Genomic DNA, 14,216 nt, shown 5'->3' on the forward strand with positions numbered 1-14,216 from the left:
ATGTTTTGTCCCAGTAAACACTGAATCATTTTGAGCCACTGAAATTGCTTTCTGGAAGATCGCCATAACGCCATCCTTTTAGGCTCTCTAAGGTCCATCTGTGGACAGTTATCTTACCTTCAGTGCTTCCGTGAGAGCCTAGGCTGACAAGCTGCGTAATAACCTGCCCTCTTACGGCCCTCAGCCCTGCCTGACAATGGCCCCGCTTTTACCTCATGGTCACTTCCATTGGACACATCTCTTCTTGCTGTCTAGCATACCAGTTTCTAATAGGTGACAAACTATGACCTGAAGATACCTAATGCTCACTGCAGATACTTCTTTCTTTCTGCCTCAAGTTCTCTTTCTTGTCATACACCTACCTGTGGTGACTTCACTAAATTTAGACAGTGCTGTACATGGAGATGTTCATGTAGGGCTTCTTCGCCCAACCTGGGGCCTCGGTGTGGCAAAGGACCCCACCCACATGCTCTTCATAGGCAGAATAAGGGTATGATGAGTTTACTCCAGACTTGAGCCCAGCGATTGCCAAACTCACTTATCCTTGTTACAAATTTATTTTTTTGCCTTTATTAATTTTGAACGTGTGTGTGTGTGTGTGTGCGCGTGCGCACGCAATGCATGCACCACACTGCAGGTGCAGAAGTCAGAAGATAAGGACTTACTTCTCTTCTCCCACTGTGGCCTATGTGTATCAAACTCAAGCTGCCAGTCCCGGTGACAGGTCCCTGTACCTGCTGAGCCACTGCTGTCCCACCTTGCTACCAACTTGTAGGAAGCTGGTTTTAGGAAGCACTTTTCTTAATCTGACAAGTGATTCATTCACCTAGTCCAGGTCTCCAAACAATACAGGCACTGGCAAGCAGTTTTTTGCTTTCGGAGAGTTTCTTCTCCCATGTGCCATCTCCTATAAAAGTTAGGGAATTAGACACAAACTTTCCTAACAAGCTTTCCATTCTTCTGAAGAGTGTTTCCTCCAGCCTCTAAATTACCAGGCTGCGCTCAGACAAAACAGAGTGAGGAAAAAGGAGTAACCTTCTAGAGCAAAGATCTGCTTTGTGGATCAGTCACGACAAGGCCTGGAGTCCTTAAGGTGTGGGAACTCGTAGCTCCCAGCACACAGGGTTGCTGGTTCTCACCCAAACACCCCAGGCAGGTTTTGTGACCCAGGCTCTCAAAGATTCCCTGAGTCCAGGTGCCACTGGCTCACAAGGAAGCTCATTCTGCTTTGATGATATACTGACTGGTTTTGTGTCAACTTGACACAAGCCAGCGTCATTAAAGAGGAAGGAGCTTCAGCTGAGGAAATGCCTCAATGAGATCCAGCTGTATGGTGTTTTCTCATTTAGGAATCATTGGGGGAGGGCCCAGCCCATGCTGGGTGATGCCATCCCTGGGCTACTGGTTCTGAGTTCTATAAGAAAGCAGGCTGCACAAGCCATGTAGAGCAAGCCAGTAAGCAGCATCCCTCCATGGCCTCTGCATCAGTTCCTGCCTCCAGGTTCCTGCCCTGCTTGAGTTCCTGTCCTGACTTCCTTCAGTGGCGAACAAGAATACTGAAGTATAAGCAAAATAAACCCTTTCTACCCCAATGTGCTTTTTGGTCACGGTGTGGCTTTGCAGCAAGAGAACCCTGACTAAGACAGATGACCAGCTCTCAGAAATCTCTGCCCCTTGAACTCATGCTTTCCTGTGATGAACTCCACTTTTAGCTGGCAGGCCTTCAGTCCTCGCTTGTCAATGTACCTGGCTGTCTTTCTTTGAACATAACTTCCACTAGTTCTTTGAGCTATATCCAATGACAATGTCTTCCTTATCTATTTAATTGTGTTTTTAGTTATCTCTTTTTGAGTTGGCATGAAAAGTCATGGGTTTTCATAGTCCATCCCACCATGAGTTACCCCCCACTGCCCTCCTCCACCTTCCCTTCTGCTCGGCCGTAGTCACCTTCTTCCCAAATGCCCCCGTTGGGTTTCCATGACACATATCCTTCATCGCCCTCTCTCATGTTCCTTCCTCCCTGACCGGTAAGACATCTTTGATGACAAAACTCCACGTTAGGAAGTCCTTGTGTGATTTCTCTGGAATCCATCAGTCTGCATCTTTGGAGGATTTAGCTTGTAAGAACTGAGGTGATTTAAGAAAGGTGATTAAGAAAGGTGATTCAAGCAAGTTTTGGGAACATAAATCTAAAAGGGACCTTCTCTTCTCTTTTTGAGATTATTATTTGATTCCAACATTGCTTCCTCCCCTTCCCTCCATCCACACCCTCCCATTTACCCTTCCTTACTCTCTTTCAAACTCATGACCTCTCTTTTTATTCTCACATGCATATATGTGCATACATATATGTGCCTAAATATAACCTGCTCAGTCCATATGTTACTTGTATGTATGTTTTCAGGGCTGAAAGGCAGGCTTTTTTAATTGCTGGGTTCTGTGGAGAGATGTGTGCCAAAGCCTGTAAGGAGGAGCAGTGTGGGAAAGAGCCTGGGCACTGGGTCTACATCCTTGCTGATGGGAAGCAAGTACAGAGCACAGAACGTGGGGACGGCCTTCTCATTCCTCACAATATTGCAGAGACTGTCCCTTCCTAATTCCTGAGCTCTGTCTGGAACCACCGTCCTGACTACTCACTCTGTCATGTCAGCGTCTTCCTGTTCCGCAAATGAATCAATGCATTCTTGATGTTTTCAATTGTATTTACTTATTTGCTTTTGACTAGAATGTTCTTCCTCAATAGCAAGATTCTCTTCTGGGCCCTCAGTTTTGAGCTGGCCTCAGAGAGGAGTCTGGCTTCACTTCTAAAGCACTGCAGATGGCAGCAAAGCAACTCCTCGCCGCAGTGTCCTGTTTTCTTCTACAGGGAAGCTAGCTGTGGCTACTCATTTCCTTCTCTGTTATCGTTCCTTTTCCCAACACAATGGGAGCACAGTGAACCAAGGCCTTGCCTGTCTTGTTCATTACTGTACCTAGCACAAAGAGTTCTATACCTGGCATATACCGGAAGTTAGATAAATATTGGTGAAAGGAATAGATAACTAGTGGGATATGCATCTTATGAATAAGAGATTTGGTTGATTAATTATTTAAACAAGATAGATTTTAAAAACGCTTTTCTAGAATTGACTTGACTGCATTTGACTTGCCAGGACTAGCAAAGGCTAGTGAATTCCGAGTATATTATAGGTGAGGGTGGAGGAGCTGTGTTTTCTGTTTCAAACACAAGATGGCACTGGCGTCTTTTCAACAACTGGGGATATGCTGACCAGGGAAGCTGCCTGGGCTCGGAAAGAGGCCTTGGTTGTGCTCCAACCTCATACCCATAAGCATCACTGGCCCTGGCACTGAAACGTGCAAAGCCAGATGTGTTAACACCAGAGTTGCCCTGGAAGGCTTCAGTCATTTGATAATGCTGGTGCTTACACCAAATTATCACCCCTACCTTGTTGATCACAGACTATCCCAGAGAAAGAACTTTGTTTACCCAGCTGTATATTAGGACTGAAATATTCATGCTGCTTTGCTTGTGTGTTTATACCTCCCTCAGCAGAACAGTCTTCATAATGCTGTGTCCTGATCTTACTCAAAGCAGATGTGTTCTAAGAACAACCTGGAGTTCAGAATCCACGTATCTGAACAGTGGCTGCTACTCCTGCCTCTTTGTCTTGAGTTTTCAAAATCACTATTCTATTCTAAAGTTTTCATGTGCTTTTCTCAATTAGAAAACATGCATGCAGCTATGATTTGAGTCACTTTCGATTCCTCTATTGAGAGGAAGATTCCTTAATATCAACTTCATAATAAATATCTGCAATCTGGTTATCTGAGCTATACTGCTTTGTACAAAATCAGGAGCCACTTAAGCACCAGTGTGAGGAGTGTCATTTCGTGTTCACTATGAGTTGCTCAAACTACTGTTTAATAGCTTTAATAGAACTTTGAAATATAATACATGGACTCACATTCCAAACCAAAATAACAAAAATAAATGCTGTGGACTATGACATTGAGGGATTTTATTTGTAGGCATCTAACAATAGAGGTGCAGTAGTGGATTTCCCAATCTAGGCACCCCTGTGAAAACATGATCTACAGAAGTGCCAGTATCCTGCAGGCAGTGGTCAGGCTACAGCTGGAGACTCTGTGAACATGCATCAGCACTCTTATTCTTGACTTTGCCCCTGCATCTTGACAGAGATTCACATGCGAGAGCCCATCTGCGCATGGAAGCCTGTCGCAGGATGCCCAAGTATGCCTGGCAGGACCCTTCATTCAACCTTGCTGATGGCTACAGCCTTCCAAAGAAAACGGACAAAGAGCTCCTGGAAAATGTGCAGCCCCAAAAGAAACACAGGTAAAGTTTGCATGGGATTCTTGTTGGAAGGTTCTGTTTGGTCTTAGCTCTCCTCCTGCGGCTACAAGCACATTCCTTAACATCTTTACTTTGGCTGCTTTGCGTGCCCACGTGCACATTCTTCTTTTGTGATGCTAATCACAGCATCTGTGACATGTAGGATGAACATGTTCTTTACCCCTCAGCTCCTCCTGTGCAGGCTGACATGATGTTTGGGTATCTGACGGACTCTTTCTACTAAATGGTAGTTCCAGCCACCTTTGATTCCTGAGAACTTAGAATAGAATTGGAACGCTTGTATTCATTGAATGAGCATGTGGATAACTTACTAAAGCCTTAACTAGGATGTTCTTAATACCTTAAGAAGCTAGGAAAATACAATTTTTCCTTTTAAACATTTTTGTTCTGGTTGTCATCCAATGAAATGTTAGGAATATAACATACATTGTATTTTTCCACAATCTTTAGATATTTGCTTGATGTTATAGTGGCTACTAGCACATGTGAGTTAAACAGTTTCCACAGATTTAGCCATTACCATTAGAGCACACACACAGTGGAGGCTTAATAGAGCTTTTGGATTAATATATCAGTGTATTTCGATGTTGATGATATGTCACACATATGCTTAATGTTTTGTGGTCCTTAAGTTAATTTAAAGAAATCTGGCATTTCCTTATTCTGTTATGATAGTTCTTCGCAGAAATTTTAGAGCCCAGAACCCAGCAGCAAGAAGAAAAAATATTTCAGTTTGCACAGAACACAATTACTTCCCTGTTTTCATCCTGCACGCCTCTTCCCTGCCCCTCATTTTGCTTGAATTTTACCTTTTCTTCCTTAGCTATACTGCTTTCCATCTGAACTTGCTTTCTCTTAGCTGGCAAATTTTTCAAATGATCTCTTAAATAAACATTTATTTTTTTAAAAAAATGAATTCAGGATTCTACTTTAAATTTTTTAAATTAACATATCTCTCTCTCTTTCTCTCTCTCTCTCTCTCTCTCTCTCTCTCTCTCTCTGTGTGTGTGTGTGTGTGTGTGTGTGTGTGTGTGTGTGTGTGTGTGCCATATCTGAGTATAATAAGCTGGTGGAGGCCAAAAGAGGATGTTGGATCCCTGGAGCTGTGTTGTGAGAAGCTGTGGGCTGCGTTCCTGCTGCCCGGCTCCTGGCTACCAGCTAGCTTATGCCCTGTAATAATTACACAAAAACTGTATTCTTTTAAACACTGCCTGGCCCATTAGTTATAACCTCTTATTGGCTAGCTCTTACATAATGATCTAATCCATTTCTAATAATGTGTGTAGCACACGAGGTGGCTTACCAGGGAAGATCTTAACCTGCGGCTGTGTCAGGTGGGAGAATCATGGCGACTGACTGACTCGGCTTCTCTCTCCCAGCATCCTGTTCTGTTTACTCCACCCACCTAAGGGCTGGCCTATCAAATGGGCCAAGGCAGTTTCTTTATTAAATGAAAGTAACTCTTCCATCAGAGCTGGGGTTAGAGGTGTCTGTGAGCTAAGTGTTGGATGTAGGTGCTGCAGACCGAGCTCAGACTCGTTAAAGGAGCAGCTGGCACACATCACTGCTGACCCATCTCTCCAGCCTCAGGGTTCTACCTTCTACCCCAGCTTAGAAGCACATTGCTGATGGATGGCCTCACTGCTGTCCTTTGGTTCTATTCATCACTAACACACAGCCCACAGGCAGTTCTGACCAGCAGAACTTAGCATCTCCAGTGCATACACTTCCGGGGCCATTTTCGGGTCACTAACAGGCTTTTTTTTTTAACCTTAGCCATTTCCAAAAGCACAGTAAATTGCAGAAGCTGCAACATCAGGAATTTGAATACAGAAATAGGCGAATCATTAGCTTTGCCGCTCCTCAGCTGGTCCTGGGTATACAGGGCTGCAAACCCCGGTCGGGCACAAAGGTCGTTTTGGTGGAGAAGAAATCTGATGATGGGAACCAACGCTGGGCACATAAGGAAGAAAGCAGGTAAACCCGCTGAATTTTGAGGTTTATACACCGAACTGGATGAACAATGGCTCAGTGGTTACGAGCACTGTTTATTTTTCCAGAAGACCTGGGTTCAATTCCCAGCCCCTACATGATGGTATACTGCCACCTGTAACTCCACTCTCAGAGGATCTGATGCCTTTTTCTGGCCTCCACAGACCCTGAGTGTACTTGGTGCCTTTGCAAATACTCAATACACATAATATCCATCTATCTGCGAATGAGAGCCTAAGAGTTCTGCCATGCTCTCCACATAGCATGCAGGAATATAGTTGAGGAACTGGGTTTTCTATTTTACTTGGTGAAAATTCTTTATTCTTGTCAAAGAAGAGACAGAGACATAAACAAAAAATTTAGGTAGGCTACACACAACTTAACAACTGCTTGATTAGATAAGACATCATTTATTTCTGAGTTTCACCTAGCCGTTGCCTCAAAACTAGATACTCATCTCATTTCTCTTTGTGACAGGAAGAATTCAGATATGAATTCTAAAGTATTCCTAATTTTTAAGTATTTTGGGACCTTTGTTTATTCAATCCCTCTCCCTGTCTCTCTTCACGTGGGTATCCTCCCAGTTTTCATTCATAAAAAGAACAAGTGATTTCTAGTCATACAGAGAGCATTGATTCCTGCTTTATCAAATGTATTAGCCTAATTCAGTGTCTGACCATGGCTCTATATTCAAAATGATCAAACATTTTCTTGAGAAGATCAGAAAAAATCAGACAATTTGGCTACTTGATTATAGTAAGAAAATATCATTAATCTTGTTGCATATCATAATTGGTCAATGGCTGTGTTGAGATAAAAAGAGGGCCTTGGCCAATTAAGTTTATATTCTATTTAGAGATAAAAATATGAGATGTTAAATGAGCTTTATTTTAGGCATTCTAGCAAGGGTTTAGAGAAATGGTTGAGCAGTTAAGAGTACTTGCTGTTCTTGCAGAGGACCAGAGCTTAGTTCCCAGCACCCACAGAAGAGTGGGCCCCAAACTATCTTTATTTCAAACTCTGGGAGAGGCAACATCCTCTTCTGACTTCTGTAGACACTTGAACGCACATGTGCATGCATATAGCAGACATGTATTTATTGTGTAAACACAGAACCAATGATAAATAAGTCATAAATTCTAGTAAATATAAAAGTATCAAAAGCTGAGATATAGATGGAACAAGATAAAATGTTGACAGTGTTTCGGTTCATGTTTTATTACACATTTCTCTTTGTTTTGTGTATGTTTGAACATTAATTTAAGCAGAAAACATAACTTCCTGTTTTTTTGGACTACTCTACCTAAAATTCTACTATGACATATCTTGGAGCTCTAGTGAACTCCTCAGCCTTTTTTATAATGTACAGGATATATTTTTATATTATGCAAAATATTTCTTAATTGGAAGGAGCTGTGACTTTCATTGTATTTATGGAGCAGACTGCCCATGGTTTGGGTTCTGTGCCTTTAGGGAGACAGAATAACTTTTGGGAGGCAGCATCAGCAATCCTGGCAAAATTCCCACCGACCGTGACACAGTGATGGTGAGTGACTTCAGTTCATCACTCTCACCAGCAGACAGGCCACCCCGACAAAAACTGAATAAAGAAACCCTGGAGTTTAAGATTACCATAAATCAAATGGGCCAACAGACATCTACCGAGCATCCCACCAAACACTAAAGAAAACAGTTTCTTCTCAGCAACCCATGAACCTCCTTTTAAACTGACCACATATTAGAATACATAGCAACTCTAAGCAAAGTTAGGAAAACTGAACTACCATCCTGCATCCTGACCACCACAGATGAAGGCTATGGGTCATTGAAGGCATTGTTTTAGGGGTGGAACTTCAGCAAAGAACTAAAAAGATCAAGATTCTAGACACCTAGAGTACAAAGATATATACACTATATTTAGTGGTTCTTTCTGCCTTGTTTTTCTGGATCATGGTAAAGTTCCTGTGATTGTTTTTCTAAAAATTGAAAATAGACTTTTTTATATGATATATTCTTAATATGGTTTTCCCTCCCCCAACTCCTTCTAGATCTTGCCCAACACCCAAGCTACCCACCTCCACACCTTTCTGTCTCTCTCCCTTTAGAAAACAAACTAGAATAGAATAAACCAAACAAACTACCAAGAGAAGATGGACCAAAGTAAAAACATACAAAACAAATATAGACATAGACACATACACATTCACATGCACAGAAATCCCATTTTAAAATCCAGAATTTTCTTAGATCTGGATGCAGGCATGACTGAGTGCAGGTGAACATGGGGGGGGGGTTTGACCATGTGACTCTGACTTGGGCAAGCTTGGAAGTGCTTCCGTGGCCGTTGTGAAAGAGATACCTGTGGGTCTGAGTCCTGATTAGCTAGGTCATTTGTTCTTCTGGGTGCTGGAGAGAAAGGAGCCGAGAAGGCAGTTAAAAACAGGAAGAGAAATTTGCCTAAAACTGTTAGCTGATGGGCTATGAGCAGCTCTGAAAACTCTAGCCATGGGTAACACTAAAGTCTGTTTTAGTCTTCTGGAACTCTACAACTTGACCATCTTGAGACTATGCTGTGTCAAACCATGGGGAAATGAGGGGTAGTTGGTGGGGATAGTTGGCTGTTATAATGCTTTTGTTTTTCCCTGTTTTGACAGTACCATTAATTGGTACTTACCAATAGCAGAGAACTATTTCCTTTCTATAAGAAGCATGTGCTTATGAAACTTCCACATGAAGGCCCTATATACAAAAAAGCAAGGTGGAAACAATGTGCCCCAATGATCTCAAGATGAATGTAATTTCAAGCATTAAGTCGTAAGTGGATCTATTCTGGGTAATGTGGACCCTAAGGTAGTGACATCTCAGGGGGTCGCTGCAGGAAATCAGCAATCATTTGATCATTTGAATATTATTGAGTGCCAATACACATGTAAGAAATACACATGTATGAAAACAGCTGAGCTCACAGAGGTGAGGTCTTGCAGGACCAAGCCCTGACAAATGCTGAAGAGGCATTTCAAAAAATTAAATATCCATTTTGGAAATTCAGTGGTACCCCATTAATTAACTATGGAGGAGAAAATAGATTGTAAGATTAGATGACCATCTTTTACCCAAATGATGGGCTTTAAGTTTTCTATTTTCTAGAACTTTGTGATTCTTTACAATAAGGGTGTGTTGTTTTTATTCTCAGAAAATTGAATAAGCTATCTGAACATTTTTTAAGTCTTTAGAAAAAATATATTCTATATTATATATGTATTATATATATAATCCCCATTTTCTCTCTGCCCTTTTATTCTCACCATTACATTTTATATTCAAGGTAGGTTACTTATATTTTCAATGACAGAAATGCCACCACTGGTCTCTAATGTAACCATGTTCAGAAAAATAGAGACAAAATCCAGAGTAATAATCTTTTGTTTGAATATTCGTTTTAGTTTTTCAAAGTGATATAAGAAAAATGACATGAAGATTTTCACTCAGTCATTTGAAATTAATTTCTCAGGATTTGTACTAGCTTTAAGATCTCTTTCAAATTTCAACTGAGGGGCGGAGAAATGGTCCCATGGTTTAGAGCCCTGGTTGCTCTTACAGAGGATGCTGGTTCTGTCCCCAGCACACACAGTGGTTTACAGCCATTGATAACTCCACTTTCAGAGGATACAGTACTCTCTGCTGACCTCCATCTGCACCAGGCATGCAAATGGCATATGGAAAAACATGCAGGCAAAACACACGTGAAAACAAATGAATAAATCTTAAAATAAAACTGAACATAGGGGCTAGAGAGAGAATTAAGCAGTCAAGAACGCTCCCACTCTTCCAGAGGACTGAAGCTTGGGTCCTAGCACAGACATCGGATGGCTTACAGCCCTAGCTCCAAGGTGATTAGCTCCCTCTTTTAGCCTCCAGAGGCTTGCACACACACATGAACATATACAAGTATACACACCAACAAAATATTTAAAATGCTCAACATATATCTTGGGTTTTAGAAAATCTCCTGTGGAAACATGAGAATTTAATAGAAAAATACATATTAAGATTTATTTTATCCATTATGTGTCTCTCTGTGTGTAGGAATAAGCATGTAAGTGCAGGTGCCTATGGAGGTCAGAGAAGGTACCCAAGCTCCCACGACTGGAGTTATAGGCGGTCGTGGGTCAGTGTGGCGGCTGGGAACTGAACTTGAGTCCTCTGGAAGAGAAGTATGTGCTCTCGACTACTGCACCATCAATCCAGCCCCAGGAAAATACTTTAAAAAGCCAAGCAAATGCACAATTACAACTAACGGTTTCCTTTATGGTATTTACTTTTATATGCATTAACTCACTCAACTCCCACAGGGTGCACACTATTCCAGTGCACAGATGGATAAATTGAAACATGGAGTTTGTTAATGCCATACAGTACTAAGAGATGGTCCCAGGATTCCATCACATGCAGCAAAACTATAAACTCCATTTCATCATCTTCAGTGCTTCTCAGTAATAGCAAGAGTGGGCGATAAAGATAAATCAGGGCGGGTAGAATCTAGAGAGAGAAACCGTACCATAATTTAAATAGGGCACATAGATTATGAGGAATTATTAAACATGATAAACACAAACTATTGTTTATACACTCTACATAAATTATTATATGGATAATATCTATATTGGACTATCATAACTTATTTGTTCTGATAAGATGGTGAGACCTAAAGAAAACTGGGTTTCTACATAGCAGAAATGTATAGAAATTCCAATTATATTAACCACAGTCTGTTACATAGTGGGACTAATTCTGTCTTCTTAAGGACCTTTCACCTCGTGAGTAACCCTGACCTTGTACTGGCAGTGTCTATGACCAAGGCTCAAAATGAAGCCCAGGGCTATCCAGTTATCATTCAGGTAAGATACACACAGGCCAACAAGAAGCTATACTCTTTCAGGAAGCTGCAGCGAGACTCCATGCCCCCTTGTTACAGAGCAAAGGGATAGCTGTCCTAGAATGTTGTTTTGAATGTCATTGTTAAAATACTTTTTGTAATACCCTGTCTAGACTTCAAATTGAGTATGTTGAGATACCTCAGTTGGGTTCATTCTGGTCAATGGTGAATATAGGCTTGCTGGTAGTCAAAAGTGGGGACAGTTATTACAGTCACACACTGGCAAGTAGTCAAAAGTGGGGACAGTTATTACAGTCACACACTGGCAAGCAGGAGAAACTGTCCCTACAGATTTCCAGAAGCTTACAACCTCAGGGAGTGACGGCTCTTTGGTGCACCTAAATGTATTGATGGGGAGCACAGGCAAGGCCCCATGGCGTAGATGTTGGAGGAAGAGACCTTGTCCTTCTTTTGGGAGGTCATGAGCCCACAGTCGTAATTCTGCTAAGAAACTCACTTGCAGTACCTCTAACGCAGGCTTCATTTGAGTTTAGGGCAGAGACCCTGAAGCTCTTTCCTGTCACCTCTCCTTAGAACCAAACACTCACAAATGGACGTGTGATGCTCCCTGATAGGCCAAGGAACAGCTTAGGAGCGTCCCAGCTCTGCATCTGCCTTCTGGAAGCTGCACCCTGGTTTCCACCAAACAGCATAATCATCTCCACATAGAATTTGCTTTATTCTGTGTTTTTTAATGAGGAAACTTGTTTTGCAGTTTGGAATCCCAAATCAGGACACAGCAATCTGGATAGATTCTGAAGTTCGCTTAATTAAGTTTTCTGTCCTTGTGGTAAATAGGAACTAGACATTTGTGCTGAAGGCAGCACACATGGCCTTTCATGTTTTCTATGGGGGCCTCCTCAACACGGGCCACAGCTAGGTGAAGCCTTACGCGGCTGCACATTCCGTTCCCTACTCCATTTTCATAACAGTTGGAGACGTGAATGTCACCCCCAATGTGTCTTAGTTTATAAAGAATAAACTTAATCATAAGGTAATTCAGACTAACTTCCAAGGTATCTTCCCATTACCAGCACTTCCATTTTATGTATTAAATAATAAGTTTTTGAGAAAACACTCATGTATCTATAAGTGGAAACAAGTCCCTTCAGATTAATACCACTAGATCCTTTCCTGTTGCTTGAGAATTTAGCCTTTGGTTCTCCAGATCGTGGAGGAACCTCTGTTGTCTGACCCACTAAATTAGTGCTAAGAGCTTCAATGCTGTTTATATCTTACCAGGCACAGTAGTTATTATAAATTATAAAGTTCCTTGAGGCATGATATGCTTTCCTGTTGCTAACCTGCTGGCTTATGTCTATTTAATTACACTTGAGATAACTCATAGAAAGCTATAATCAAATAACAAAATTACTTTCCATAATAATGTAAGCAATAGAATTAAAACACATATGCTGTTTCTATTGGATAGTTTAGCTGAATTTTTAAAGCTGGGTTTTAAAAAACTCACTTCCTTTAATATCAATCAAACGCATATTGAGATGTCGACAAATTGTGTTTTCATTTAGTGAGTTGGTGTTTAGGGAGATATTGTGCATGCATGTTGGGCAAGAACATAAAAACAATAGGTAAAATCAAATACAGTTGGGAAAACAGAAAGTCAAATAATGTTTCTGAAAAATGCTGTTCTGGTCAATATCATAATCTTTTAAATGATCTAAGCAATAATCATTCTAGAAACTTTTCCTAAAATATTTCCATGATTTACACACATGTGCACACACAGAGACACACACACACACACACACACACCACACAGATATGACACATGTACACATGGTCATTTATTCTGCCAATTTACTTATTAGAGGGAATGTTTAAAAAATGCCCCGCAGGTTCAACTATTTGGGAATTTCCATAATTTCCTAAGTATTATTTTTCTAAGAAGAAATAATTAATGTTCCTTTAAAAATGTCAGAAAAAAAACACAAAATAGTGTTAGGAGTCAAAAATAGTGGAATTACAAAATTTTAATTAGTTTGTTTTTGGGGTTTTGGTTTTGAGAATCAAGTATGTTTAATGTTATGTAGCTTTGTGTGAAATTCCTAAATATTGACAGTAACTATCATTTATAGTAAGTTCTGAGTAATTGTATTTCTAAATTTATCCAGTGAAGAACGCCTGCTCCACCATCTTATAAACTTACCTGTCTCTCTGAGTCCATATTTTGTCACTCTTTCATTTTTTAGAAATACAAGCCATACAGCAATGGGGCTGCCAATCAAAAGTGGCATTACGTGGCAAATACAAGAACATTTATAGCCTTTCACAGCACTGCCCTGGATCGGAAAATCACAGCAGCCAATTCCTCCGGCCTTTGTACGTCATCTGTCACTAAAGAAAACATTGATCAACCCGTAAGTAGTTCTCTCTTCCCAAAGATGGAAGAAAAATAGGGTCAATTAATAAAGCAGGAGGTTTTTCCCCCATGGGAAAGCTTAAGTTCATATAAGGCTGAACACTAATTTGCTTGCTTCAGACAAGGTCTTGCTACAGAGGCCAAGCTGGCTTCTGACTGGCAACCCTCCTCTCTCAGCCTCCAAGGGTGGGATTACAGGTGTGCCCCACCATGCCTGGCATGAATGCTGATTTTTTTCTTTTACTTTTTATTTTTGTTTTTTTTTTTTTTGTTTTTGGGGGGGATTTTTTTTTTGTGTTGTGTTTTGTGTTTTTTTTTTTTTAGATGTCTCTGTTGTCCAGTGGTTTTTAGATTTTTGGCAATTATATTTAATCAAAAGGAAAACATCTGTTAGTCTTACAAATTAATAAGGATTGAATGGCAATGCTCTTTGATGAACTACTGTCCCTTTTACTCAAGAGATTTTTATGTTTGAAACTAGTCTTTAGTGATTTTAGTGGTCGCTGTAATTTTATTCCCCAATTTAATACATA

The 14,216-nt window shown here is 40.8% G+C and overlaps 1 protein-coding gene across 1 annotated transcript in view; it reads left to right on the top strand.

Moving 5' to 3' along the window:
- The window catches only part of Dcdc1 (doublecortin domain containing 1), a 305,860-nt gene that overhangs the window by 253,801 nt on the left and 37,843 nt on the right, over positions 1–14,216 (top strand). Inside the window, 4 exon segments of the mRNA XM_005364457.2 lie at positions 4,199–4,357; positions 6,152–6,352; positions 11,172–11,265; positions 13,514–13,681. Coding sequence (XP_005364514.2) covers positions 4,199–4,357; positions 6,152–6,352; positions 11,172–11,265; positions 13,514–13,681 — 622 coding nt within the window.

This window comes from Microtus ochrogaster (genome assembly GCF_000317375.1).
Source record: "Microtus ochrogaster isolate Prairie Vole_2 chromosome 14 unlocalized genomic scaffold, MicOch1.0 chr14_random_1, whole genome shotgun sequence".
NCBI lineage: Eukaryota > Metazoa > Chordata > Mammalia > Rodentia > Cricetidae > Microtus > Microtus ochrogaster.